This window comes from Periophthalmus magnuspinnatus, chromosome 7, assembly GCF_009829125.3.
Source record: "Periophthalmus magnuspinnatus isolate fPerMag1 chromosome 7, fPerMag1.2.pri, whole genome shotgun sequence".
Taxonomy (NCBI): Eukaryota; Metazoa; Chordata; class Actinopteri; order Gobiiformes; family Gobiidae; genus Periophthalmus; species Periophthalmus magnuspinnatus.
This window is the reverse complement of record NC_047132.1, coordinates 30,994,348-31,021,726: the sequence shown is the minus strand read 5'-3', so window position 1 is coordinate 31,021,726 and position 27,379 is coordinate 30,994,348. Positions and strand designations below refer to the sequence as shown.

The window sequence follows — 27,379 nt, the reverse complement described above, 5'->3', positions numbered from 1 at the left end:
CTCATCTCGCGCAAAGCAATGACGTCAATCTCCACGGAGACAAGCAACTGACAGCGCCTCCGTCAGAAAAAGTCACGTGATGCGTTTTTTTTTTTACGTTTCAAAAGTTTAGACTCCCGTAAATCCACGCTCGCCGTCGTCGCCAGGCCCCGATCTCTGCGCGTCTGCGAATAAACCCCGTGTTTCTTATCAACACGGCTCCAAAGGCGACGGAAACCTCACTTCAGAGCGACGCGCGTTTTACAGGCCCACACTTTGGCACCGGCCCGTTCGTGTTTATGGGCAAACAGCGGTAAGAGTATGATTAGCCTCTCCTTGATCCTGGGGGTGTCTGAGTTAGGCTGAACTATCAAAGAGGGGGGTGTTTTAGGCGGCGACTCTCCGCAGATGAGGCGGCTGCGGTCCCCCGTCCCTTGAGCTGCACCTGCTGAACGGCGCGCTGCAGGCGGAGTCGCGGGATCACGCGCCGCACGTTCAAAGGTGCGAGCGCATCGGTTATTAAAGAGCGACACCGAAAACCCGGCAAGAGCGTGAGGTGTAATCAGGGTGCGGCGGTTCAGCGTGCACGTCCAGGTATCACGCTAACAAAGGCGCGGTGTGTCGGTACCGTGGCGGTCTGAACGGGAACCGAAGACGACCAACGCAAGATCTGGAAAAAGGTCTCTGATAATGGTCAACGGTTACATTTTATAAAGCGGTTTTCCAATTTCGAAGCGCTTTACGTCAAGGAATCGCTCTCCCATTCACATGCTAACAAGCTACGTTATGTAAATATGCTAACTCTTTGTACGGCAACCCAAGAGGACCAATTCAAGGTCTGGAAAAGGTCTTTGATAATGGTAAATAAAGGGATTTTTGGCCTTCAAACCGCTGTCCCATTGACACACATTCAGGCGGGTTAAGTGTTTTGCCCAAGGACACAACAACAACAACGACATTCATCTGTGGGTCAGTGGATCTGATTGGTCTAAACACTCTACCAACTGAGCCGCGGGCACTGATGGGTGGTGGGTCAAATGCAGAGGACATATTTCCCTTTGCCAACAAGGCGCGTTATGCAAATCCTCCAACTCTTTGTACGGCAACTCAAGAGGATCAACTCAAGATCTGGAGAAAGGTGCAGCGCGGTGGCCTCTGATCATGGAAAAATGACACGTACTTTTCCGTCTTCAAAGTGCTTTACATCAAGGAACCACCCGCACATTCTCATGGGTTAAGTGTCTTGCCCAAGGACACAACAACATTCATCTACGGGTCAGCGAATCCGCTCGATCTACCAATGACGTTTATGTCGAGAGCGGGATTCGAATCGCCAACCTTCAGATCTGAAGTATCCCGCTCTCGACAGAGGACAAACGCTCTACCAACTGAGCCACTGACCCTGATACTTTGACCAACAGCATAAACAGGTGGGTCAAATGCACAAGATATTTCTCAATGCAAATCCTCCAACTCTTTGTACGGCAACTCAAGAGGATCAACTCAAAATGTGGAGACCTTGAAAGTGCGTTACATCGAGAAACCACTTGACCCACTCCCCAGCTCGGGTTGAGGCGGGTTAAGTGTCTTGCCCAAGGACACAACAACAGTGTTCATCTGTGGGAGCTGGAATCGCGCCGTGGATCTGACCGCTGAACCAATGGCGTTTATGTCGAGAGCGGGATTTAAACCGTCGACTGTCAGATTAGTGGACAAACGCTCTACGGACTGAGCCACTGTCGGTGATATTTTGCCAAACAGCATAAAAAAAATGGGTCAAATACAGATGATATACTTATAAAACGTAACTCTAGTATCTGGCAGAACCCACTCTACACTATTAATAATATAGAATGTCACGGGCAGAAGTAAAAGTAGTAGAGTACTGCACTTAAGTTCAATTTCAGGTATCTGCACTGTACTTGAATACATTTTACAGTAGATACTTTTTACTTTTACTTCACTACATTTGAGACCAGTATCTGTACTTTCTATTCCACTACATTTTTGAACTAGACTGAAAAGTAAAAGTAAAAAAAGACTGAGCGTATAGTTGTAGTTTGAGCAAAAAAACTCAAAACGAAACATAAAAACACAGAAAACAACGATTGACTCAATTGTTTCAGTTGAACAAATCGAAATCACCACATTTGGAGCTTTATAAGAGTCAAAATCTGCGTGAAATACTTGTACTTTTTACTCTTTAAGTACATTTTTAAACAAGTACTTTAACACTTCGACTTAAATAGACCTTTTCATGTGATACTTTGACTTTTACGCGAGTATTTTTTGCTTCTTTATCTGTACTTCTACTCGCTATACGCCTCAAACATTCAAATAAACACGACTAAACATCGTCGCATTCACCCGAAACAGTATTGTCTGCGATTATACGCTCGCTGGGATATTACGTTTCAGATTTCGCTCGACACAAAAGCCTCCGTTGTCTCGTGTGTCCATTTTGGCCTAAAATGTCAAAAGACGGAAGCCGATATCAGGACTAACTCGTTCTTTACGCTACGACGTCACGTGACTCGGCTCGTCTCCTGTAAACGAACCCCGAATTATTCCCTCCTTTGAACTGCGCCGACTTTTGCGCGAAACGAAAACAAAACGCGAAGAAGAAGCGGTCTGAAGCGTTTTTACATCCACGCATTTGTCACTTGGAGATTACTGGGAGCGGATTTCTGTCAGCGCTCGGCTCTCGTCTCTTCCCCAGTTCCTTCAGAGCGGTATCCTTAACGACTGTGGGCTTTGGCGTCGTTAACATTTGCCTGACACGTCGGACCGGCCCTTTCTTAAACCGCGGGGCCGCATTTTCGGGTCCCGCGCCGGAGTTGTTGTAGCAACGAGCCTCGCAGGGGCTGAATAAGGCAGATGTGCGGGTCATCTATCGTTCTGACAGCTCCCCACTCCCCCCGAACGGAGCAAGCCATCACCGCTGACAGCCTGCCCGAGCGGCCCCATCAATTACGCTGGGAGCCTGGTGTTATTAAGGCACCGCCGCATTCACAGCTACTTCCAGTCTGCAACCAGGGCCCTCCATTAAACCCCGGGAACTTTCGCCCCTCTCTCAAAACGTCTCTTTCACGCCACAGACTACGGCTATCAGTCATAGTTAATTTGTAGTTAAAGTTGATGCAAATCTCTCCAACAATGTGTTTTCTTTCCCATACGTTACGGGGCCCTTTAGACGCGGAACGTAGAGCGGCTTGGGTTTGAGATCGGGAATCGAAATCGCAGTATATAATCGCAAACTGGCCTGTTCCGTTTATAATTTACTAAACAGTAAGTTGATATTTAGTCGTTATTGTGTCAGGGCTAATCACAAAGACAGTATTTATTTAAGTGATCCTCTGTAAACGGTGAAAAATACTGCCTGGCCCAAAAAAAAAAAAAAAAAAAAAAGAAGTCGCCACCTGGATTTAACTAAGCAAATATGTTGGTGTTGCTGCAGTTGGTCCGGTCCAGGTTCAGCAGAATGAGGTCAGCTGACACCTGAATATACTGAATGACCAGGTTATTACATCAGTGGATTTTTTCTTCCCTGATGACACGGGAATATTCCAAGACGACAATGACAGGATTCATCGGGCTCAAATTGTGACAGAGAGGATCAAGAGCATGAGACAGAGAGAGAGAGGGAGAAGAAGGAGAGAATGGGAGGCTGAGAGAGAGAAAGAGGGACAGAGAAATAGAAGCAGAGAGAGAGGGAGAAGCAGAAAGAGAGAGACAGGAGAGAGAAAGATGCATAGAGAGAGAGGGAAATAGAAGCAGAGAGGGAGAGAAAGAGAGAGAGGAAAGCAGAGAGAGAGAGGGAGAAGCAGAGAGAGAGAGAGACAGAGCGAAAGATGCACAGAGAGAGACAGAAAGAGAGAGAAAGGGAAATAGAAGCAGAGAGGGAGAGAAAGAGAGGGGAGGGGGAGGGAAGGCAGAGAGAGGGAGAAGCAGAGAGGGAGAAGCAAAAAGAGAGAGACAGAGAGAGAGAAAGATACAAACAGGGGGGGGAGAAAGAGAAGCAGAAAGAGAGAGACAGAGACCTCATTTTCACACATGGATTGTCCACCACAGAGTCCAGACCTTAACCCCATTGAGAATCTTTGGGATGAGCTGGAGAAACTTTGAGCAGCGTCAGACTCGACCAGCATCAATGTGTGATCTTGGTGGAAAATTAACGCAACACTGGATGGAAATAAATCTGGTGACGTTGCAGAAGCGAAATCGAAACTATGCCACAGCGAATCAAAGCTAAAGGCGGAACAACCAAATATTAGAGTGTGTGACCTTTTTGTTTGGGCCAGGCAGTGTATGATCTAAGCATGTTCTGAAATGCGTGGGATTCCTATTTACGTTTATCAGTTTTTCACTTATTTCATTCATTCTCTCACATGTTTATGCTGCTCCTGTTTGAGATGAGCGCTCTGAGCAGAATCGGATCCACTCGGAACTGCCACAAAAATCACTTTACAATGATTTTATGATTACACTGCGGCTGAATAAAGACGTGGACTAAGCGAGTGCGACGTCACCCACAGCGTTCAGCTCCAGTCAAATGAAGCTCATCGAGGCCAGAGCGGTTATAGGGGCCAATTTGCAGCCGGTCGCATATTTGAAATTCCGACTGTGCGTATCATAGCAACCAAAGAGCCAATCAGGAGCGAGACTGTTGAAGGTGACGCTCTTCCTTAGCAACGCTGTCAATCAAACCTGTTGCTAACGCTAGCAGGAGCGACCTTGGAGAAAGAAGGCGCCTGATTTGTCTGTTTTTAACGTTCATACCTTGATTTATGGACAAAATGGCAAAATAAAAAACGCAGGATCACGTAGAGCGGGTTAATACGAACAGTTAAGACCAAAATGACGAGTCTGACGGCAGCAGATACAGAGAGAGGGGCAATTTTTCAACGTAAAGTGCATCAGAGCCAGAGTCGATGGAGTCGGAAGCGCGCCCATGATCACTTCCTTATTCAAACGTGACGGCTAATACGGTCTATGATAGTAACTTGACATCACGCTCTCGCCAGTCGCTTAGTTTAAAGTAAAAGTTCACAGTTTCCCTCTAAAACCACACGTGAAGATCCAAAACACAATAATGAAATGAGATGGGGATTTCATTGCGTTACTTTCTGTATTCAGTAGTCATGGAAGGCAGCACATTTTGAACACAGTTTTACAATGTACATCTATGGCAAGACAACAGGGGCCAAAATACACAAATATTAGCTTTGTCACGAAGATTAAAATCCGACATTTGTACAGGGAATATGCAAAAAAAAAAAAAAAACATAAATAAAACTTTCATATAAAAATAGCCTTTAACAAAATATACTCTATAAACTATTATTTACCAAAAGTGGTAAGTGTGCTGGCGTTTGATCAGTGAAGTCCAGTGTTAAGCTAAATCAGTTGAAAGTGAGCAATGCCATTGAAGGCGGTCAGCAGAGCGGACAGCCTCTGGGATCCTCTGGACTAGCAGCAAACAGTGGCAAAACAAACTCATGATGGGATCAAAAGGGGGCAGAAGGGGTCAGGACGCTTAGCCGTTTTCCGACATCTTTCTACAGCACGGTATTAATCCAGTGTGTGGACTTTAAACGTTTAAATAAGCTAGAAATCTCCCAGCGTTTTAGTAGTAGTCATCCAAGTCAGTAGTTCATTTACAGAATAAATTAACATTATTAATTTCCTAAATACAGTCTTGTTAAATATTCCAGCTTATGCCATTTGTGCATGGAACGTGACCACAGCATCAATCCGGGAATTTGAAATGGCATATTAATATAAGGTTTGTCCCTATAGCTTTACATATGACACTTCAGTGACTTGCATCGCGGTCGACTGCTCCACGTTAACGCTCCAACCCAGTCCGGGAATGTCCGAGAAGATGTGCAAAAAGATCCAAAAGTTCAACAGCTCAGCACCGCGCCACCGACAACCGACACCGACAAAAAAACAAACATCTTCCGATCATCTCCGAATGCCCGCGTATCCGTTTGCTCGTTTATTTATTTTCCCCCAATAAATATTCCTCACTTGCACGTGTACACCTCTGTCCTCTCGCTGCACGTGTTGCACTTGACGTAACAGCACCACAAAAACTTGCAGTTGCATTGCCAGACCCGTGAATACTGGTGAGTGTTGTACCCGCGCCCGCAGCACATCAAATCGCACCCGCTGATGTGCTGGATCATAGTCTTGTTGCACACCCTCCCCTGCGTTCCCAAACTCCCCGTCACCGGATCGGCTTCGCAGTAGTTTGGAGATTTGTCTATGTAAACCAGGTCCGTATCCATGGGTTTGCGGTAGGAGTAGGGTTTTTTGATCTTGAGGAATTTGGGGCGCTTGTGTCGGCTGGCTTTGACCGGCTCCACGTGCACGGCGTGGGCATACTTCTCCTTGAGAATGTAGCCGAGCTGGCGGAACTTGGGGAGGGTGGTCCAGCAGGTTTTGGTGGTGCACGAGCCCGAGACGCCGTGACACTTGCATTCCAGCCGCATGTTCTTCTCCAGGATCTGAAGACAAACGGAATACGAGAGGTTACACAGCAGTCAAAACAAAACGGAATTATTTGGAAGTGCTTCTGAACGGCTTATGGAGCTTATTCCGCCGCACCCGTTTGTTCCGTGCAACTAAAACACGCTTTCTGTGTAGTAGCGAGTGGAGAATTTGGAAGTTTCAGCACTAAAATATTATATAAAGTTGGTTGTTTTTTGTCTAATGTTCAATGTTTGTGTGTAACAACAAGACAACACTGCACCGATTCTCTGCGAAGCTTTAAAACGGCTCGGTAGTGTCTAAAGAACGGATTTACTGTTAAGATCGGCAGCGATGACAATGGCGGCGCTAACGGCAACTTCCAGAATACAGTGGTCCCTCGCCATATCGCGGTTCACCTTTTGCGGTCTCGCTGTTTCGCAGATTTTTTTAGTTCGATTTCACATGCTTTTTCACATCATACGAGCGTGCATTGTGTTCTGTGTCCTGATTGGCTGTTGGACTGTAGACCATTGTCCATCAGTCTCCTCCGTGCTGTGTCTCCTGTCCAGTACAGAATGTGTTCAGACAAATTTACATAAACGTTGGATCGCAGTGTGACTCTGAAGTGCTGTACGTTTGCAATTTGTTTTCTCCCCGACAAAACCCACAATGTCGATGAAACGTTCTGCACCGACAAAGACGCCGACGAAGGTTTGAACTTTGAGAGAGTTTAAACGAGAGAGAAATGTGAGAAAATGTTAACGCCTGTGTGAGAAAAGTGTATAAAGTGTGTGGTGAGGGGTTTTACAGACAAAAACATAGAGAATAAAGTAAAAAATTAAGCTGATACTTCGCGGATTTCACCTTTTGCGGGTAATTTTTTAAAACATAACCCCCGCGATAAACGAGGGACCGCTGTACTTTGAGATAAATCAGTTTGGCTTCATTAAATTATTATGTTTTCCCAAAAATTTAGATCCAACAAATAAGTATTAAAAGGAAAAAAATATTTATAACATCAAATAAAGATAAGGATAAAAAATGATTTATAACAAAAAATCTCCAAAAAAAATCTCTAAAAAATGATTTATAACAAAAAAATCTAAAAAAAACAAAATATATATTTATAACATCGAATAAAGATAAGGATAAAAAATGATTTATATATAAAAAAAATCTCTAAAAAATGATCTATAACAAAAAAATCTAAAAAAAAAAAAAAATCTCTAAAAATGATAAAAAATTATTTATAACAAAAAAAATCTCTAAAAACTTATTTATAACATCAAATAAAGTTAAGGATAAAGATTAAACTTTGAGCAATTTTTCGTGAATTTTAAGTTTTTCTACTCGCTTTTTTGATCGAATTCACAAAAAACTGCTTCTTACACTCCAATTTATAACTCTACTACGCAAAAACTAAACAAAACTATTAACTTCCCTGATATGTTACTCAATATTTTATCATAACAAACTCCGAGTGACTCATAACGATAATACAGGAAGAAATATCGCACGCATTAGAGTTAGATAAACCTGCTAATAAAACAGCGTTCTCCGGATTCGTGGTCGGCCTCGCGCCTTGTTCCGCCGTTGAACTCAGAGCTTGAAAGCCGAACGCGCCCGTCGCTCCAGCTCCTGTATGGTTTAGGATTAAATCAGCCCCACCACAGAGCAGTGTGACGGCGTCCGCACACAAGCCAAAATAGCGTGTCAGATTTCAGGCTGTGTGTATGTAGTCACACACAACACACAAATGTCAGGGGAGACTGTACGAGGCGACGAGTGACTGGGATTATGGTTAAACCCTGCGCCGATGACAATGGGAAGTGCCAGGTCAAGTGAACGAAGACTTTTTTTTTTGGGAATGTCGGGGATTTTGGTTTGTCATATAATCTACGCGATGTTATATGTTCACGTAAAGCAATTTGAACATACTTTTAAATTAATTCTGCTGTTGTTTTATTGCAGTATTTGTTTTACCATGAGCAATTTTGTATTTTTGTCACGATATACGTTTAAAAAATAGGTAGTTTATTTGGAAATTTTGTGCTTTTTTTTCATTTTTAAAGGTCTTATATTATTAAAAAAGTGACTCTTGTGAGGTTTGTTGTGTTTTGTTTCATTCACACATGTTTGAGCAACTATATGATTAGTCTGTCACATCTCTCAACGCTCAAAACGCTCTGTTCCACCTTGTGATGTCATCAAGTGGTAGTTTTCAAGTTAACCGCGACGTTTTACCTTAAGTTCAACAGAGACTAGCGACTGTAGGCGTGAAATTATTCCGTGGTAATGATTTTAGTGAAGGTGTGTGGAGTTTAAAAACACAGTGGAGCACTTCCTGTATTACCACTTGATGACATCACAAGGTGGAACAGAGTGTTTTCAGTTTGAGAGAAGAACTGAAGCTTAAATATGCAGGTTTGTTTGTGTGTTAAACGTATATCACAAATCAGAAAACAGTGTAATACGAGCCCCTTCAGACAGGCATGCCCAAACTGTGGCCCGGGGACCAAATACGGCCCTCAGATACATTTTTCTCGGCCCTAAAGCTTCCAGGTGAATTGGTCCATATTACCTTGAACAGTACTTTTTACTGCACATTTCTGAAAGTCTACTTTAACAAGCCCATATCAGATATTTACTGTGGTCCATTGAGGATGTAAACGTGAACAAAGGTCTAGTGCAGGGGCGTCAAACACATTCTCTCAAAGGGCCAAATGTAAAATAAATCACATTTTTTTTTACTTTTGAATGAACTGTTTCTGTATTTATTACTTATTCGAGTTACAAATATCACATATGCATTTCCCTAGATGTAAAAATATCTGTGTAACTGCGCATCTCCTGATAAAATGAGATTTCAAGACCATCAGACCTTTTAATTTACCCCGTCGAGGGCCGCATAAAATGATATGGAGGGCCACATTTGGCACGCGGGCCTTGAGTTTGACACGTGTGTTCTAGTGGTTCAGTCTAACGTGTAATAATAATGCAGATTTGAAGTATTCACTGTATTGGCGACCGGTCTATGGCCAGTCTACGACGCAGATGGGGTCCTGGAGCTTCTAGTCATGTACCTTGATTTATTTTATAATTTTTTCCCTTTCTATTTTTTATACATTACCCTTAATTAAGACAATTACTTTCAAGTTGTAAAAATGTACTAATAATCCACTACATTTTGTCAATATGGTGTACCCCTATTAAAAACTTTCTCAGCTTTGTTTGTGAAAAGTTTGGACACCCCTGATTTAAGGAAAACTGGATTTGCCGATGATTTCCGTTCACTCCAACTCTACGCTTTTTCCCGTAGAGCCACAATACAAACAACACGGAACAAAATAAGACTCCAAAACAACTTCTTTTTCCTGGAATCACCCAAAAAACAGGTCTGGCTTTAGTCCCGTGTCCATTTGCTGCTGCGTGACCAAATATACAGCCTTTGTCCGCTTTGAGCCGGACCTTTTTCTGGGTTAGATTTGCGTAACTGTTGATTCTACTCAAAACATCTACACGTTTATGAGTCCAAACACGAGGAAATGAGTACAAAAATCATGATTCTGTTACTTAATACACGCTTTGACCGGTCTGCGCTGAAAAAGTCACCCAGAACAAGAGCCCGAAAACAAGTTGAAAAGGCCTTTAGAGCCATTGTGGGCCGGGACGTGTGAGCGCTGAGAATCAGGCTTGTTTGGCACAGACGGAAAAAAAAACAGCAGAGAAAGGAAAACAAGTTAACTCTGCTCAGGCCAATTCTAAAGGCTTCACTAAAACAGACGTTTGGGCCTGAGCTGGAGGACTCTGTGAACTCCGAGCAGCGGAGGATTCGAAACTTTATATTACGTAAAAAGAATCGATCGGTTTAACTAGAGATCGGCCGATATGGGGTTTTTCATGATGTTGATACTGATTGTTTAGATTCCGGAAGAACCGATGGCCGATAAACTGACGATATTTTGGGTCGATATGTTTGGCTGATATTTTGAGCTGATTTTTTTGGGATATTATCAATATTTTGGGCCGATACTTTGGGCAAATATATAAAAACAATGTGTAGGGCTGATCTTTTGGGTTGATATTTTGGGATGATACTTAGGGTTGATGTGCATGACTGATATTTTGGGCCGATATTTTGAACCGATATGTAGAGCTGATATTTTGGGCCGATATTTTTGAGCTGCTATTTTGGGCCGATACTTTGGACCGATATGTAGAGCTAATATTTTGGGCCGATACTTTGGGTTGATATTCATGGATAATATTTTTTGGCCGATACTTTGGACCGATATTTAGAGCTGCTCTTTTGGACCGATATTTTTGACCGATATGTAGAGCTGATATTTTGGGCTGATACTTTCGGTTGATATTCATGGATAATATTTTTGGCCGATACTTTGGACCGATATGGAGGGCTAATATTTTTTGGCCGATACTTTGGACCGATATGTAGTGCTAATATTTTGGACCGATATTTTGGTCCGATTCTCAACTACGCCAAAGGTTTACAGGTGTCCGTCTCAAAAAGAATATTTAGTTATTTTATCAATATTATTCTGCAAAATAAAGTTTTTAGAGCTTTTAAACATGTTATAGTTGTTTCCCCTCAACATTTACTCACACAAAGTTTTATTTGGAGCGATTCATGTTTGAGTTTAATCTTTAATCTCTTATTTTCAACACGCCATTTTGCCGATCTACCCATTTTCACCTCCACTGTGACAAACGCACTTCCTTCTCCAATTTTATTTTCTTAATTGTGATTCTCGTTGGATTTGGCAGCGTCGCGTCGTCATTTTTGGTACAAATGTTTTTTAAATGAATATTTCAATTTTAAAATGTGCAAATTATTACATAACGATCCACGGGTGTCAGAGATCGTAACTATTCAGACACACAAACACAATAGGCCTTTATAATCCTGAATTAGACAGGAATTAGCTTTAATCTGGTTGAGATCTGGTTTTGGGTGTGTTCACACTTGTCCTGGTTTGGTTGTGGTTTGAGCCAAGTTTAATCCTGATGTAGAGTTGGTTTGGTCCTGGTCCAGTCTGGATTTTGTTCTACACTGAGTCCCAGTTAAGTACAAATTTGAACGCCACTTATTCCTGGTTTAGTCCTGGTTTAGCCCTGGTTTAGCCCTGGTTTAGTCCTGGTTTAGTCCTGGTTTAGTCCTGGTTTGGTCCTGGTTTAGTCCTGGTTTAGTCCTGGTTTAGTCCTGGTTTAGACCTGGTTTAGTCCTGGTTTAGACCTGGTTTAGTCCTGGTTTGGTCCTGGTTTGGTCCTGGTTTGGTCCTGGTTTAGTCCTGTTTTGGTCCTGGTTTAGTCTTGTTTAGTCCTAGTTTAGTGCTGGTTTAATCCTGGTCTAGTCCTGGTTTAGCCTTTGGTTTAGTCCTGTTTTAGTCCTGATTTAGTCCTAGTTTCGTCCTGGTTTAGTCCTGGATTAGCCCTCATTTAGTCCTGATTATTCCTGGTTCAGTCCTGGTTCAGTCCTGGTTCAGTCCTGGTTCAGTCCTGGTTTAGCCCTAGATTAGCCCTCGTTTAGTCTTGATTTAGTCCTGGTTTAGTCCTGATTTAGTCCTGGTTTAGCCCTGGATTAGCCCTCATTTAGTCCTGATTATTCCTGGTTCAGTCCTGGTTCAGTCCTGGTTTAGCCCTGATTTAGTCCTGGTTTAGTCCTGGTTTAGTCCTGGTTTTGTTCTGAAATGGACCTGATGTTGTGCAGGTTCTTACAGACACTCACCTTTCTCCCGACCTCGTTGTTGTGCAGGTTCATGAGCGTCCTGGCGTTCTGTTTGACCTCTCGGGCGTCGATGAAGACTCTGGAGAAGCCGAGGCCGTAGCTGACGTCGGCGGAGCAGCCCCCCCACTTCCAGCCCTGGTCTTTACTGTAGAAACCCTGCTTCTCCTTATCACAGCTGCAGTCGCTCAGATTCCCCTGTGTGCAGGCGGCGGTGAGGGCGTGAGCCACTCCTGCGGCGATGATGGCGTAGGTGAAGGCGGCCTCTTTACTACCTGCACAAAGGACAGAACGGGGGAGTTAGTTAAATAAAATACCAAATAATACTATGATGAATTAACAATGCAGCAATACTACACAGATACCACCAGTTTAATACACATTGTCCCTCGCTATATCGCCGTTCATGTTTCGCACTGCAATTTTTCATGCTTTTTTACATCGTATGATCGTGCATTGTGTCCTGCGTCCTGATTGGCTGTTGGACCGTAGACCATTGTCCATCAGTCTCCTCCGTGCCGTGTCTCCTGTACAGTACAGAATGTGTTCAGACAAATTTACATAAACGTTGGATCGCAGTGTGACTCTGAAGTGCTGTACGTTTGCGATTTGTTTTCTCCCCGACAAAACCCACAATGTCGATGAAACGTTCTGCACCGACAAAGACGCCTACGAAGGTTTGAACTTTGAGAGAGTTTAAACGAGAGAGAAATGTGAGAAAATGTTAACGCCTGTGTGAGAAAAGTGTATAAAGTGTGTGGTGAGGGGTTTTACAGACAAAAACATATATACACCATATTTTCCAGAGTATAAGTCGCACTTTTTTCATAGTTTGTCCAGGGAAACTCAAATGTGATTGTGAAATATATGTTTTTTCTTAATTTTTTGGCTGGTGCGACTTATACTCCGGAAAATACGGTAATAATTGTAAAAAAATAAAGCTGACTACTTCGCGGATTTCGCCTATTGCGGGTTATTTTGCTGTAAGTTTGCAATTTGTTTTCTCCCCGACAAAACCCACGATGTCGATGAAACGTTCTGCACCGACAAAGACGCCTACGAAGGTTTGAACTTTGAGAGAGTTTAAACGAGAGAGAAATGTGAGAAAACGTTAACGCCTGTGTGAGAAAAGTGTATAAAGTGTGTGGTGAGGGGTTTTACAGACAAAAACGTAGAGAATAATTGTAAAAAATAAAGATGACGACTTATTGCGGGTTATTTCTAGAACGTAACCCCCGCAATAAACGAGGGACCACTGTATTCATCTAAAACGAGTTAATAAAAGAAAAGAGTGGAAGCTGACGTCGCCGTAAACGTCATCACAACAAAGCGCCGTGTAGCTGTCGGCGCCCCCTATGGACAGCTGCACATCACACTAGTGAGCAGCGGATTTTTTTTGTTCATTTGTGCCAAAATGACGACGCGACGCTGCCGAATCCTACGAGAATCAACGCTCAAGAAAATAAAACTGAACTGAAGGAAGCGCGTACGTCACAGCGGAGGTGAAAACGGGGATTTATCGGCGAAATGGCGTCTTGAAAATAAGCGACTAAAGATTGAACTCAAACGTGAATCACTCCTAAAACAACTTCGTGAGCGTACACGAGAAGGAAACGACTATAAAAACGGTTAAAAGCTCTAAAAAGTCAATTTGCAAAACAGGTCGGATTTAACAAGAACACGAGAATTCGCAAATCATTTCACGTTTTATCGTACGACCTCCACAGTTTTAAATCGTTTGGAGGCGTACGCTTTATTTCCTGCTAAAAGAAGATTACATATCGCATCGTTCTTGTAGTTCCCAATATCCAAAAGGCAGGGCAGAAAACTGGATACGACTAATTATTAACTGTACAGAGATCTTTGCTGTACGCTCGCTCTTCCAAGTCTGACCTGGAAACGGACCTGCCCCTGAACCAAAATGGCCGCCGCGGGTGCAGTCAACAAAGCAGAATGAATAAGAGGGTTGTTGAGAAGGAAGAGCTATTGATCGTCGGGCTCCTGCTCTGTGTGCGCTCATAATATCCAATTTGCCGTTATCTCTAACCAATCATTTACGTACCAGGAAATAAAGACGCAGATGTAAAGGTTAAACCGTCTGGAGTCGTACGCGGATCCGTCTGTCGTGTTTAACTTCCAAGGGGATTTTGGTCAAAGGCGTTGACGTTTCCTGCGGCCAAATCAATACACCGTCGTTTACTGTGAAAATTGATTCGGGAGATGTTTATGTGAAGTTGACGTGGACTATTGTGATTTGACTGTGAGATTCAGAGCGTTAAGACTCGAGTAAACTGTGAAATATAAACTTTATTACGCAAAAACTGACTCTCGTGAGCGTTAAGTCGTGTTATTATGCTGTTACCGCGTCAAAAACAGACCTGGAGTTGTGTTTTGTTTCATTCGCACATGTTTAAGTAACTCTTTATTATTAGTCTGTTACATCTCCAAACCTCAAAACGCTCTGTTCCACCTTGTGATGTCATGAAGTGGCAGTTTTCAACATTAACGGCTCCTTTTACCTTTAGTAGAGATTGGCAATTCCAGGACTGAAATCATCCAAATGATTCTTGAGGATTACTTAAAAACACTACCTTGAAAAAAACATCAATTCTTATTGTTAATGGGCTTGCCGAACCCACAGATCTGACCTGTAACTTGGCCTGCTGGAACATTTAAAGGTCCGATATTACACAAAATAGACTCTTGTGAAATTTAAGTTATGTTATAACGCTGTTACGTCCTCAAAAACAGACCTGGAGTTGTGTTTTGTTTTATTTACATTCATCTCCACAGCTCAAAACGCTCTGTTCCACCTTGTGACGTCATCATGTGGTAATTTTCAAGTTAACAGCTCCTTTTTACCTTTTAGCTCAGTAGAAATTGACCGTTCCAGATCTTAAATCATCCAAGTGATTCGAGAAATGAAGGTGTGTGGAGTTTAAAAACACAGTGGAGCACTTCCGGTATCACCACACGATGACATCACGAGGTGGAATGGACCGTTTTCAGTTTGAGAGAAGAAAAACTCAGCCTAAATATGCAGGATTTTTAGAACTAAGAGATGAAGAGAATGAAACAAAACACAGATTAGAACAGATCAGAAAACATAATGAATAATTAATGAAAAATAAAAAAATAATTAGTTATATGAGCCATTTAATCTGGACCCACACAATATTCCCGTTTCATATTTATAGAAGTTTCACATTATTACGACGAGTGAATACTGTATTACATCTCTTTATAACTGCAGTCTTGTGATTTGTTAATTGTGAGCCTTTAAATTGCTCTTTTGATTTGATTACATTCTTGGAGCCTTAAACTGGAGTCGATTTGATGAAACGTTTCAACAGCTGAACTCGACTCAACCCACGTTAACAGCAGCACTGACGCTTTTAAACAACATACACATTTTGTAAAAAGAAAAAGCACCGTTTGATAAGTATTTTGAAGCAATGCTAACGCTATACTGACTCGAAAAGTAGTACCTTTTCCTCGTCCTTATGCAAAAATCGTAGACTGTTTCTATAAATGGACGTCGCTAACCTGCTAGCCGCTGCGTTCCAAATAGAAAGTTGCTGTCAAACTCGTCATTTTGGTCTTAAATGTTCGTATTAACCCGTTCGACATGATCCTGGGGTTTTTATTTCACTATTGTGTCTGTAAATCACGATATGAACATTAATAACAGATGAATCAGGTGCTTTCTTTCCCGCTAGCGTTAGCAACAGGTTTGATTGACAGCGTTGTTAAGAGGGAAGGAAGGGGCGTTATCTTCATCAGACTCGCTCCGGATTGGCTCTTTGGTTGCTATGATACCCGCGATTGGAATTTCTAATATGGATCTCGGGTCCAAGAGCGAGAGCGAGTAGAGCGGCCGCGAAAGAGGCAAGAGAATAATAAGTAAATGATCAATTATAAATGTTAATGTTTGTGCTTCCAGGAGTTTCTGAATCATGTTCTAAACTTGCAGCTTGTTCATGACAGTTTGGCTCGTTCACATCGCTCACATGTTTGTCTGTGTTGTGCCGTGTGACCGCTCTAACCAATCAGAGCTTGAGCTTAGCTAGAGTGGACGTAGAGCGTAGTTTAAAGAGTTTTTTAAAACAATAGACGGATTTTGAGCTGAGAAAAAGGTTTATGATTTGAAAATAGGTGAAAAAATCGCCACAAATTTTGACCTTTGTGAAATCTGTAGGTGCCCTGTCTGTCCCTGTTTGTCCCTGTCAGTCAAACATGAGCAGTATGTGATTACATTTCGTTCTATAAGAAAAATCCTTTCTTGGCCGGAGGGATTTTTTTCGTTGTAGTACCAGTGAGTGGCCACTAGTCCAACTCGAGATGCCTCTAAGCAGCAGGACTCAATCCAGCTATTTTAACAGATCCTGGTGACATCACACTCACTTAGTCCGTTTCTTTACACAGTCTATGATGTAAACACAACACGTCAGTCTGTCTGTCACATTCGAGTGTACATAAACTGCACCGGCCTTTGTTTGTTCAAAATAAACTCTCTTCCTCGTGGCACCAGGTTCACTATCGCTGCCACGTTATTTGACAGACATCTTGGATATGTTCCCTCTCTCGAAAGAAAAAAAAAAAATCATATTGAAGCATCAATTATGTGGACATTTTTATAGGCTCACAGCGGGCCCCGGGCCAAACGCGAAGGTGTGTCTGCAGTTTTGACTACGCTCTTGTTAATTTTTCCCCTGCAGATCTGAGTGCACGGGTTCACCACAAGAGACGGCAGGAATCCTTCAGAAGCATGTAATGAGAGGTGGAAGCTATATAAAACACAGAAGCCTAAAAGATCAAGACTTAGCTAGGAGCGCCAGGTGATTAGACTACTGCCACTTTTGTTTTCGCCTTCATGTTTTAGCCCCTTAATATCAACTTAAGTTTAATGTCAATACACGTCTCAAGGCCTGGGTTAAAAACACTCAGACTCAATGGCTCTGTACTGATACACCTTGCATTAACATGGTGCCGTTCCATTGGTTATCTCCCTCTTTTCAGCTTTACGAACAATAGCTCCTCTGCTGCGTTTGGGCCTAAAGCGTCAACAATGGCATTCATTTACGAGCATCGCGCTTAATCTGATCGGTGAAACCAATCAAATTTGGTATGGCTGTCCAAACGGAGCACTTCAACTTTTTCACTCAAGAGACACACACCGACCCAAAGCCTCTGAAGGGCTAAAGACACTTAAATAGACTGAATGTTAAACAATGCAGCTTTGTTTCAAAAGCAAGAAGAAATAATCCTCTTTCTGAAATGGCAAGATGGGTCCTAACAGCTGGGCAATGAGCTTTTGGCCTTTGTTAAAATCCCCGCACAAAACTGAAACCTACAACAGTTTGCATGAGCATTTATTCATAAAACTGCATAGAACTTCAGTAAAAATATTGATTTTCGGTATCCATTTATTCTACTGACATATTTGCACAGTTAAAAACTCCCTTTGCTCCTGTCTGTGCTTCTTAAAACCCACGTACAACCTCAGAACATTTACTAATTTGCTTCACAAACCGATATCAAACCCCCAATTTTGATCTAACTTAACGTTGTTCAAACAGAAGCGCACATTTCTCTTCAAAAATCTGCATGTTCTCTTCTTGTTTTCCCCTGCTGCCCTCCCTGTACTGTAACTTATACCCGTGGTAAGATCTACATGGTTACAGTGGGACCGCGGCACCCATCACTAGACAGGATAAAGACCAGTGAAAATGTGTCTCCGGAGACTGGGGAGGCCTGAATGGAGGAGCTGCCAACATTCACAGGAGCTTTGTTATCGCGCTGGCTTCAGAAAAGACCCAGGAGAAAGACACACTCAATGAGGAGCAGAACTAGGCCTGATGTAAGTGACACTGGCTTTTACGGGACGCACTTTATTTTGATGCTGTGGGTTTGGCTGTTTGTGCAAGTGCGTCTGTGCAGTTTGGAAACAGTAAGGCACATCTATAAAATAATAATAATAAACTAACACTAAACTAAAGCTAACATGTCCAGTGTTCAGTTTACTTGGACAGTTATGATTTTGGACTAAAAAAAAACGAAAATATTAAACTGTTGTGGCATAAGTTTTGCAGGAAAAGTGACAAATACAAGGTTAAAGTGTCTGTGCGCCTTTTACGCACGTTTTACGCATCAGATCTGGATAAAAACTAAAAGGCCAGGACTGTTTCTATCACGTGACATGCACTTTGAGCTTTGAATCACACAGAAAATAAAGTAAAAAAACACATTTGAAACGTTAACAGACAGGCAACATACCCACTTTCAACTCTTTTCCGAAGACAGTCCTCTCCCCGAGCGCAGAACAGTTCCAGCGGCCGTTTTTGAACTGAAACTGACACTCGTTGATGCCCATTTGGACTCCCTCTCCGATGACGATAATGGCATCGGGGCGACTCTGGCAGATTGTGCGCTGTCTCGGGGCCAAACCGGGGATCTTGTTACAGATTATACTCGCACCTAGGGCCACCACCGACGAGAAACCGCTGTGAATGGAGTGAATGGAAGATGGATGTGACTGAGGAAAAAGTACCTTTTGGTCACCTGCTCGTGCCTCGTGCTCCTCTTTATAGCACGTTCATTTGGATAATTAAAGGTTTGTCAGATCATTGTTAAGTTTGAGGCTAAATATCCAGAAAGCAGGTGTGCACTGAGCTGCCACACTGCATGTTGCCGTTTGGACTAAACTAGTTTGGCCTCTGTACAGGCAGGTAACAGCATTATTTATATAAACAATGCCCTAAGTAGTAATCCGCTTTTATTACCTTGCATTACTTGTCAAAAAGGCATGGCCCACACTGTAACTTTAATCTCCAGTAAATTGCTGTGCGTAAAACACGTCAAACTTACCCAATTTTCAAATAAACAATCCCCAGACACAGTAAAACTCTTAAAATCCAACGTCGCGTTTTCCGACTCATCGCGGCCCCGTTCTGTCGAGCTGATGAGTAACTCTTTATTCTCCGATCGATTCCAGCTCAGGTAAGTCCACGGAACAGGCAAATCCAAACTCACATAGGCGCGGTGGAAGTTTGCTTTTCAGTGTATCGTCCAGACTGCGCGTCCCGTGTGAGCGGCCCCCGTCCTGAGGGCCTTCTTGTCATCGCGAGGGTGACACAGGTGTACCCCGGGGCTCGTGTCTGTCTCCTTGTTCCTCTGTTACCCGCAGCTCTCGCCTTATATCAGGCTCATCTCTGTGGGGCGTGTTCACGGGAGACATGGGGCCCTGCTCAAGAATCCCGCCCGGGCTGCAGCGGTGGAAGGACTCATTACTCCGCACGTTCACCTTGACTAATTGAGGTGACTTTAGTTTGCCAGAACCAGAGTTTTTTCCATATCTACAAATCCACACGACATTTTCATCATTACAAAACCTGCTTTCAACTGATTTTACATACTCTACCTTTTTTAAAAACAAAAATAACATTGTTTATAGTGACATTTTTATGATCAAACACAGAAATTTAATGTTTTGGCGAGACCTGGTCCTGCGTGCGCCATGAGCTCTTTACGCACGCACTATTTGTCTGCGCGCTGCTTTTTTTTAACTTATATTCTTTATTTACAAAGCCTAAAGATGTCCTGCCTGTATCTGTGTGTGTGTCACCCTTTATTATGTCGCCATCTAGTGGGAAATAAAAAAAGCAACGCACCAAACAGAGGAAGAAATTGTCCTTGTATTATTTCCGTAGTTCGCCAAAGTGTTGCTTTTACGCACGGGTCTCAATTTTTTACGCACGGGTGTATTAACTTATTACGCAGGTTTAAATTGGAAAAAACATGGAGAACTACCTCATAAAAGATTGTTTAATTCATATTTTCACGTTTCTGACAGAAGGAGACCTCTCTAATGCCTCCTGTGTGTGTAAGGTAAGGCGCGTCTGATTTGCGGAAGTAGTTTTTTTTAATGTAAATATCCAACAAATCCTGGAGTAGATTTTGTTTTTCAGGACTGGAACGACGCTGCAGAGACGCCATGGCTGTGGAGGTAAAGCTTTGTGTGTTTTTACGTGTACATAGAAGATTTGGTTGTGTTGTTTGAGGAATTAAACAGTAATACCTGCTTCTCCAGGAGGATGGCACTGCAGCGCTGGGTCTTCTGTAACCTGGGACTGGGAGGAGATGGAGCCCAATCCTGGAAAAGATACTTCCTCCGCCGCTCACACCTGGAGAAGAAGATGAGCGAGGGGAAAAGAGGAGGCTACACCTGCAAAAGTCTGAGGGGACACACAGGTAAAGTAGATACAGCAGCCTAGAACGATACTTTGAGCATGTATTTACCTGCATTAACCCTCTGATGCATGAATTATGAAAGCCTTGGTCAAGATTTTTTTTCTGAAGTGTTTTTATTCTTCTCAGGACATGAAACAACATTGTGAACTGCCTGTAAAAATGAATTAACTTGTGTTCTAATGTAAATATACAAACACATTTCAACGTTTTATGGGAAATTTCAACACTCTAAGAAAATCAGAGGAAATTTACTTGCAGTTACACCGACTGACCACTGAATTGACCTCAATGGAGTGTGGCAGCAGAGAGCACTCTAGACACTCATATCTAGTTCCACCACATAAACCAATGCATTAAAGAGAAAGTTGTGTTTTAGTAACTGTCCACTGAAGTGACCGCTATGCACCAGAGGGTTAAAAAGGATTTTGTAACGTGTAACTGCATAGTACTGCTTTCTGAATACTGAGAGTTACATGTGAATTATAGTGTAAGGATTGAAAACTGCTGTATGTTTCACTGTTTTGTTCTGCGTTTCTGATCACTGTCACTAGTCTAGTCTGTTTTTATCACTAATATTGTGCAGTTTGAAGCCTGAATTGTGTGATCGTGCACTTCAAGCCATGTATTTCTTACATTTTAGGAAAGTAACACTTCTAAATCTAAAAGTAATTGTACTGGAATACACAAACTCAAAGCAAGTACTCTGAATACTGAGACCCGTCCCATTTGGTTTATTCTTCTGATGTATTTTCGAAAGTTAAGTCCCAGTTTACACCTGATTTAGTCGTTTATTTAAACCTGCTCATTTATGGAGATGGTCGTGCTTTGCCTGGAATGTTCCACAGTATGACATTAAAGGGCTCATATTACGCTATTTTTTAATCTGTTTTAATGTCGTTTCCTTATCACAAACAGACCTGGAGTTGTGTTTTTTTGTTTCATTCACACATGTTAAACACACAAACAAATTCTGCATATTTAGGCCGTTTTTCTTCTCTCAAACTGAAAACACTCTGTTCCACCTTGTGATGTCATCATGTGGTGACACAGGAAGTGCTCCGCTGTGTTTTTAAACTCCACACACCTTCATTTCTAGAATCATTTGGATCATTTCAGCCCTGGAATTTCTTACGAACTAAAGGTAAAACGTAGCTGTTAACTTGAAAACTATCACTTCATGACATCACAAGGTGGAACAGAGCGTTTAGAGCTTTGGAGATGTTACAGACTAATAATAAAAGGCTAATCAAACATGTGTGAATGAAACAAAAACACAACTCCAGGTCTGTTTTTGAGAACGTAACAGCTTTATAACACGACTTAACGCTCTCAAGAGTCCATTTTGTGTAATATAAACATCTATCTCCATGGAGACAAACACATGAAGTCATCAGGCTACGTCACAGGTCAAATCTGCTGCTCTCCAGTAATAATAGACTCCTTCGTTATTGACCTCCAGGCCGGGTCATAGGGCTGGGACACTTGAATGGAAGCTCATCAGACTCGCCTGACCTCTGGAGCAGCAGTGCCACAGTCTGCAGCGCATCAACCGACGGGACAGTGAGAGGGTGGGGAGTCCAGAAAGTGAGTGCAAATTACTATTATTATTATTATTATTATTATTGTAAAAAGCCAAATTAAATACTTGAATACATGTTTATTTAGACCAGGTTTTAAATGGTTATAATTATGTTCTTTTTTAGCGCGGCTTTAAATTCCATAGTCGGTTTGTTTTTGTGTCTGTAGCAGTGTAAGATTATAAATAAAATGCAATATATTTACCAAAGAGTTTAAATAATAGTGTGTTTTTAATGAAGTAGTTAAAGGCCTCATGATACGCTATGTTCTGATTTGTGTTATAATGTTGTTTTCTCGTCACTAAACAGACCCGGAGTTGTGTTTTTTTTGTTTCATTCCCACATGTTTAACACACAAACCCTGCAGATTTAGGCTGAGTTTTTCTTCTCCAACTGAAAACACTCTGTTCCACCTTGTGATGTCATCATGTGGTGATACAGGAAGTGCTCCGCTGTGTTTTTAAACTCCACACACCTTCATTTCCAGAATCATTTGAATCATTTCAGCCCTGGAATTGCCAAACTCTACTAAACAAAAGGCGAAAAGTAGCATTTAACGTGAAAACTACCACTTCATGACATCACAAGGTGGAACGGAGCGTTTTGAGCTTTGAAGATGTAGACAAATTAATAACAAAACACTACTCAAACACGTGTAAATGAAACATAACACAACTCCAGGTCTGTTTTTTGCCGACGTAGCAGCTTTATAACACGACTTAACGCTCACGAGAGTCAGTTTCGCGTAATATCGGACCTTTAAATAAACTGATCCACGCAGGGTGAACTCCTGTGGTCCAGTCCTGCGTCCCAGAATCCAATCACGGACATGATAACAGACCAACAGCACAACCTAGTGGTCACAGCCGACTCTACAGGTCTCGTCAGCACGTGGCACGGACAAACCGGACAGCAGATGGCGACGTTTGCTACAGGATTTTCACACAGCAAGTTACTCCAGTTCACAGCCAACGACGACTGGTTTCTGACTGTAAATCATTTTTCGTGTAGCGTTACGACTTTATTCCTCGCCGGTTATGATCGTAAACGTTTGTTCTGTTCTTTTGTAGGTGGGAGGACGTCTAGGGTCTGTCGTTACTTTAGCCGGGCCCGATTTGACTAAAAGATCGACCTTTACGGTTTGCGACTCTTTTCAAGTCACAACGCTGCTAATTTCGCCGGACAGGAAGTGGATTACAGCCGGGACCAGGGACAACGATGATATAAGTCCCAAGGTATCGCTCCATTTACGTTTTTTTTTACATGCCACAACAGTAAAATTCTAATAAATGTCTGACTAAATTACGTTTTTGTCCTTCAAAGGTTATATACACGGAGAGTTTGACGTCCGAATCAGAGGATGAAGAGCGTCTGAGTCAGTCTTTACCAGTAGCTGGGTGCAGAGCTGCTGTTTTTATACCGACGCAACCCTCCAGACTCGCCGTAGCTCACGACAAACTCCTCACCGTGTTTGACGTCTGTCTGAAAAAATCCAAGTATAAAGCAGAAATTATAGGCAAGTGTCAAACCGTTAGCTTCTGTATTAACGTTATTGTATTTTTACCCAGCCCTGTTATCATTTCATTCATTATTTGTTTAGTGAATCAGGTCAAGTCCTTCAGTTTGAACCAAATCAGCTCCACACAGCTCCTCCTAAAGGCCAAAGACAGCAACTGCATTGTGTTGGCAGCTGGTCGTCAACTATTTGTTTACTCTCTCAGCGGGGAATTGCTTCAGAGTTTTTCGGATCACACTTTGCCGATCTCTGCAGTGTGGGTGGTAAGACATTGTTAAACATTTCTAAACATTATATTTTGATTTCCGGACTATAAATTGTGCTTTTTTTCATAGTTTGGCTGGGTGCGATTTATACGTGAAATACAGTTGTCCGTCGCACCTTTCGCAGTCTCGCAGATTCTTTTAGTCCAATTTTACGTGCTTTTTCACAGTGTATGAACGTGCTTTGTGTTCTGTGTCCTGATTGGCTAATGGGAAGAAAAAGGGGGAAGACATTCAGAAAATACAAAATAAACAGTAAAAGCTATAAATCCGGATGTTGCCCTGTGTTTGCTGCAGTTTAAACTCTTTTGAGATCAGTTTTATCTTCACACGTCACAGTTTTTGGTTTGTTTTGTTTGCCGTTTATTCAAAAATCTTCTAGCTAATCTACAGTGTGACGAATGCATTTATTAGCGTTGCTCCGTGGCTTTTTGTTTACTGTTTTTTCCAGATAGTGGTATATAGTTACAGGGTTTATTATTAGACCAAATACAGCACCGTATTCGTCCACTTTCTGTCTTTTTTTTACAGAAGTTACACACAAACAGAACTTTATAACAAGGGACAGAAAGAATCAGTGAGGCAGTGCACCTTAACTAGACATGTATAATAAATAAGAAAAGAAAATTAAGTATAAAAGCAGAAACAAAAAAAAAAGGGGGACAGCTCCTTCACAGCAAGATGAGCTAATTGGGCCAGATCTCTACGAAGTCCGGCCGTAATTAACCCAGTTTGTTTACTTTTTTAAAAACATGTTTTGGCTAACACATTTCCATGAACATTTTGTACGTTTGCAACAAAATTCAGAATCAGAAAAATCTTAGCACATTTTGTTTTAGTCTCTTTATTCTGTCACTCAACCGCTCCTGGGCGTGGCCTCCAGGCTCCGCCCTCTGGCCTGAGCAGGAAGTATAAGTTGGGTTCAGTTAATATTACAGTTGTCCGTCGCTATATTGTGGTTCACTTTTCGCGGTCTCGCTGTTTCGTATATTTTTTTATTACAATTTTACATACTTTTTTACATCGTCTGAACGTGCATTGTGTTGTGCGTCCTGATTGGCTGTTGGACTGTAGACCATTGTCCATCAGTCTCCTCCGTGCCGTGTCTCCTGTCCAGTACAGAATGTGTTCAGACAAATTTACATAAACGTTGGATCGCAGTGTGACTCTGAAGTGCTGTACGTTTGCAATTTGTTTTCTCCCCGACAAAACCCACAATGTCGATGAAACGTTCTGCACCGACAAAGACGCCTACGAAGGTTTGAACTTTGAGAGAGTTTAAACGAGAGAGAAATGTGAGAAAATGTTAACGCCTGTGTGAGAAAAGTGTATAAAGTGTGTGGTGAGGGGTTTTACAGACAAAAACATATAATAATTGTAAAAAATTAAGCTGATACTTCACGGATTTTACCTTTTGCAGGTTATTTTTAGAAAGTAACTCCCACGATAAACGAGAGACCACTGTACTTTAAGATAAATCAGTTTGGCTTCATTAAATTATTATGTTTCTCGAACAATTTAGATCCAGTAAATTAGAATTAAAAGGAAAAAATATATTAATAATTTTTTAACCTTATCTTTGTCTGATGTTATAAACAAAAAAATTTCCCAAAAAATCTAAAAATGATAAAAAAATGATTTATAAAAAAAAAAATCTAAAAAAAATATATATATATAACATCAAATAAAGATAAGGATAAAAAATGATTTATAACAAAAAAAAATCTCTAAAAAATGTTAACGCCTGTGTGAGAAAAGTGTATAAAGTGTGTGGTGAGGGGTTTTACAGCAGAAACATAGAGAATAATGTAAAAAATAAAGCTGATACTTCTCGGATTGGCTGGTGCGATTTATACTCTGGAAAATACAGCATTTCCTCTCTGCAAATAAAAAAAAAACATGTGTTGAACTGTACAGGACAGCTTTCGTGTCGTGACGGCGTCCCTCGACCTCTCTATGCGAGTTCTAACGTGGAAGAATAATCAAGATGGTGGACAAACTCTAGAGGGCCGCTACCACTTACTGGGAGGATCGCATTCGATGTCGAGGTTATTATTTATTTTTTGTTATATTTAAACAATCCATGCGATATTTTACATTACTGTCATGACTTTTGTTTTCACAGAGGCTTCACCCATGTTGTGTGTGACTACTCCAGCATTGTGGCGTCGGTAGAGGGTCAGGATGGATCGGATGTCTTGAAAGCCTACAGTTTCACGTCTTAAAGTACAGCTCATTTCTATTTTATCGTCACTGTACACGCTTGAAGACGGGTAAGACATGAGCAGGGACCAGGATGAAGAGGATTTAAAGGTCCTATATGACACAAAATGGACTCTTGTGAGCTTTAAGTCGTGTTATAAAGCAGTTTCTTAATCAAAAACAGACCTGGAGTTGTGTTTTTTTTCATTCACATGTTTGAGTAACACTTTATTATTAGTCTGTCTACATGTCAAATGCTCAAAATGTTCTGTTCCACCTTGTGATGTCATGAAGTGATAGTTTAACAGCTACTTTTTACCATTTACTCGGTAGAGATTGGGCAATTCCAGGCCTGAAATCAATCCAGATGATGAGTGTTTTTAGTTTGAAAGAATTCAGCGGGATTTGTGCGTTAAACATGTGTAAATGAAACAAAAAAACACAACTCCAGGTCTGTTTGTGACGAGGAAAACATTATAACATCAGAAAATGGCGTAATATGTTCCCTTTAAATAAATATCTTCAACAAAATCCACATTCCATCCATATATGTTAGTTTTCTTTATTAAAGCTTGAAAAATACATACATTTTTTTTTTTTTATGTACATGTCCTCGGATTCAGGAGGAGCAGATTTGGTTTTCCAGCTCTATTCTCTCCATCGGGTCCTCGAGGGTTCATGGAAGTTCGCCCAACCAGTCCACATGTGTTTTGTGGATCTGGTTGTGCGACCGTGTCCCTCGTGGTGTCCTGTGAGGGGCGCTCTGGGAGTACGGGGTCCGGGGCTCTTTGCTAAGGGCTGTCCAGTCCCTGTGTTCTCATTGTCGGCAGTAATTCAGACCTGTTCCCGGTGCATGTTTGTCCTTCAGGGCTGCACTTTGTCACTGCTTCTGTTCATTGTTTTAATGGACAAAATATGTGGGCGGTGCTAGAGGCCGGAGATGGTTTGGTTCAGGGGGCTGGAAGGGGGTCCAGTTTGGGGACCACATGCACTGGGGCGGTTTGAGCGGGAAGCGACTGGGATGAAAATTGGCTCCTCTGAATCCGAGGCCATGGGGAGATGTTCCGGACCCCGAGAAGAGCTGGAGTAAGTGTGTGTGGAAAGGGAAGTCTGGGGGAAAGCCTCCTCCACCCAGCCCCGGATAACGAAGGATGTATAGGTCTATGTCGCACGTACTTGTATTTATAGTTTACAAAAAGCTGTATTACCTTCAAAGCACTATTATGAACAAAGGCATTAATCCTTGTAATAAAATGGCAATAAACACTAACCTAAGTTTGTCTACACTCGTTATTCATCTGAGGTAAGCAGTCGTCACAGTAACCAGGGGTAAGGCATACAGTTGTATCTGGTCAGTTGGTTTTACCTGAGA

General features: G+C 41.9%; 2 protein-coding genes across 4 annotated transcripts in view; one reads left to right on the top strand and one right to left on the bottom strand.

Moving 5' to 3' along the window:
• LOC117373874 (protein Wnt-7a) overlaps positions 1 to 20,356 on the bottom strand; it is a 219,650-nt gene extending 199,294 nt beyond the window's left edge. Inside the window, exons 1-4 of one of the 3 annotated variants that reach the window (XM_033969995.2) lie at positions 19,067 to 19,394; positions 18,476 to 18,702; positions 12,203 to 12,474; positions 5,103 to 6,491 (exon numbers count right to left, since the gene is read on the bottom strand). In XM_033969995.2, coding sequence (XP_033825886.1) covers positions 6,009 to 6,491; positions 12,203 to 12,474; positions 18,476 to 18,702; positions 19,067 to 19,137 — 1,053 coding nt within the window. In that variant the 5' untranslated portion in view covers positions 19,138 to 19,394 and the 3' untranslated portion in view covers positions 5,103 to 6,008. Of the gene's footprint in view, positions 1 to 5,102; positions 6,492 to 12,202; positions 12,475 to 18,475; positions 18,703 to 19,066; positions 19,395 to 20,008; positions 20,102 to 20,276 lie in introns of those variants that run through there. The other 2 variants (XM_055223013.1, XM_055223012.1) reach the window with 2 other exon arrangements.
• fbxw12 (F-box and WD repeat domain containing 12) lies at positions 19,913 to 26,617 on the top strand. The gene is made up of 10 exons (XM_033969993.2): positions 19,913 to 20,086; positions 20,167 to 20,204; positions 20,289 to 20,449; positions 21,909 to 22,033; positions 22,808 to 23,017; positions 23,097 to 23,261; positions 23,350 to 23,542; positions 23,627 to 23,805; positions 25,723 to 25,853; positions 25,931 to 26,617. Exons 1-10 carry the CDS (start codon positions 19,997 to 19,999, stop codon positions 26,028 to 26,030), a joined length of 1,392 nt encoding a protein of 463 aa, XP_033825884.1. The 5' UTR covers positions 19,913 to 19,996; the 3' UTR covers positions 26,031 to 26,617.
• The last annotated feature ends 762 nt before the right edge of the window (positions 26,618 to 27,379 follow it).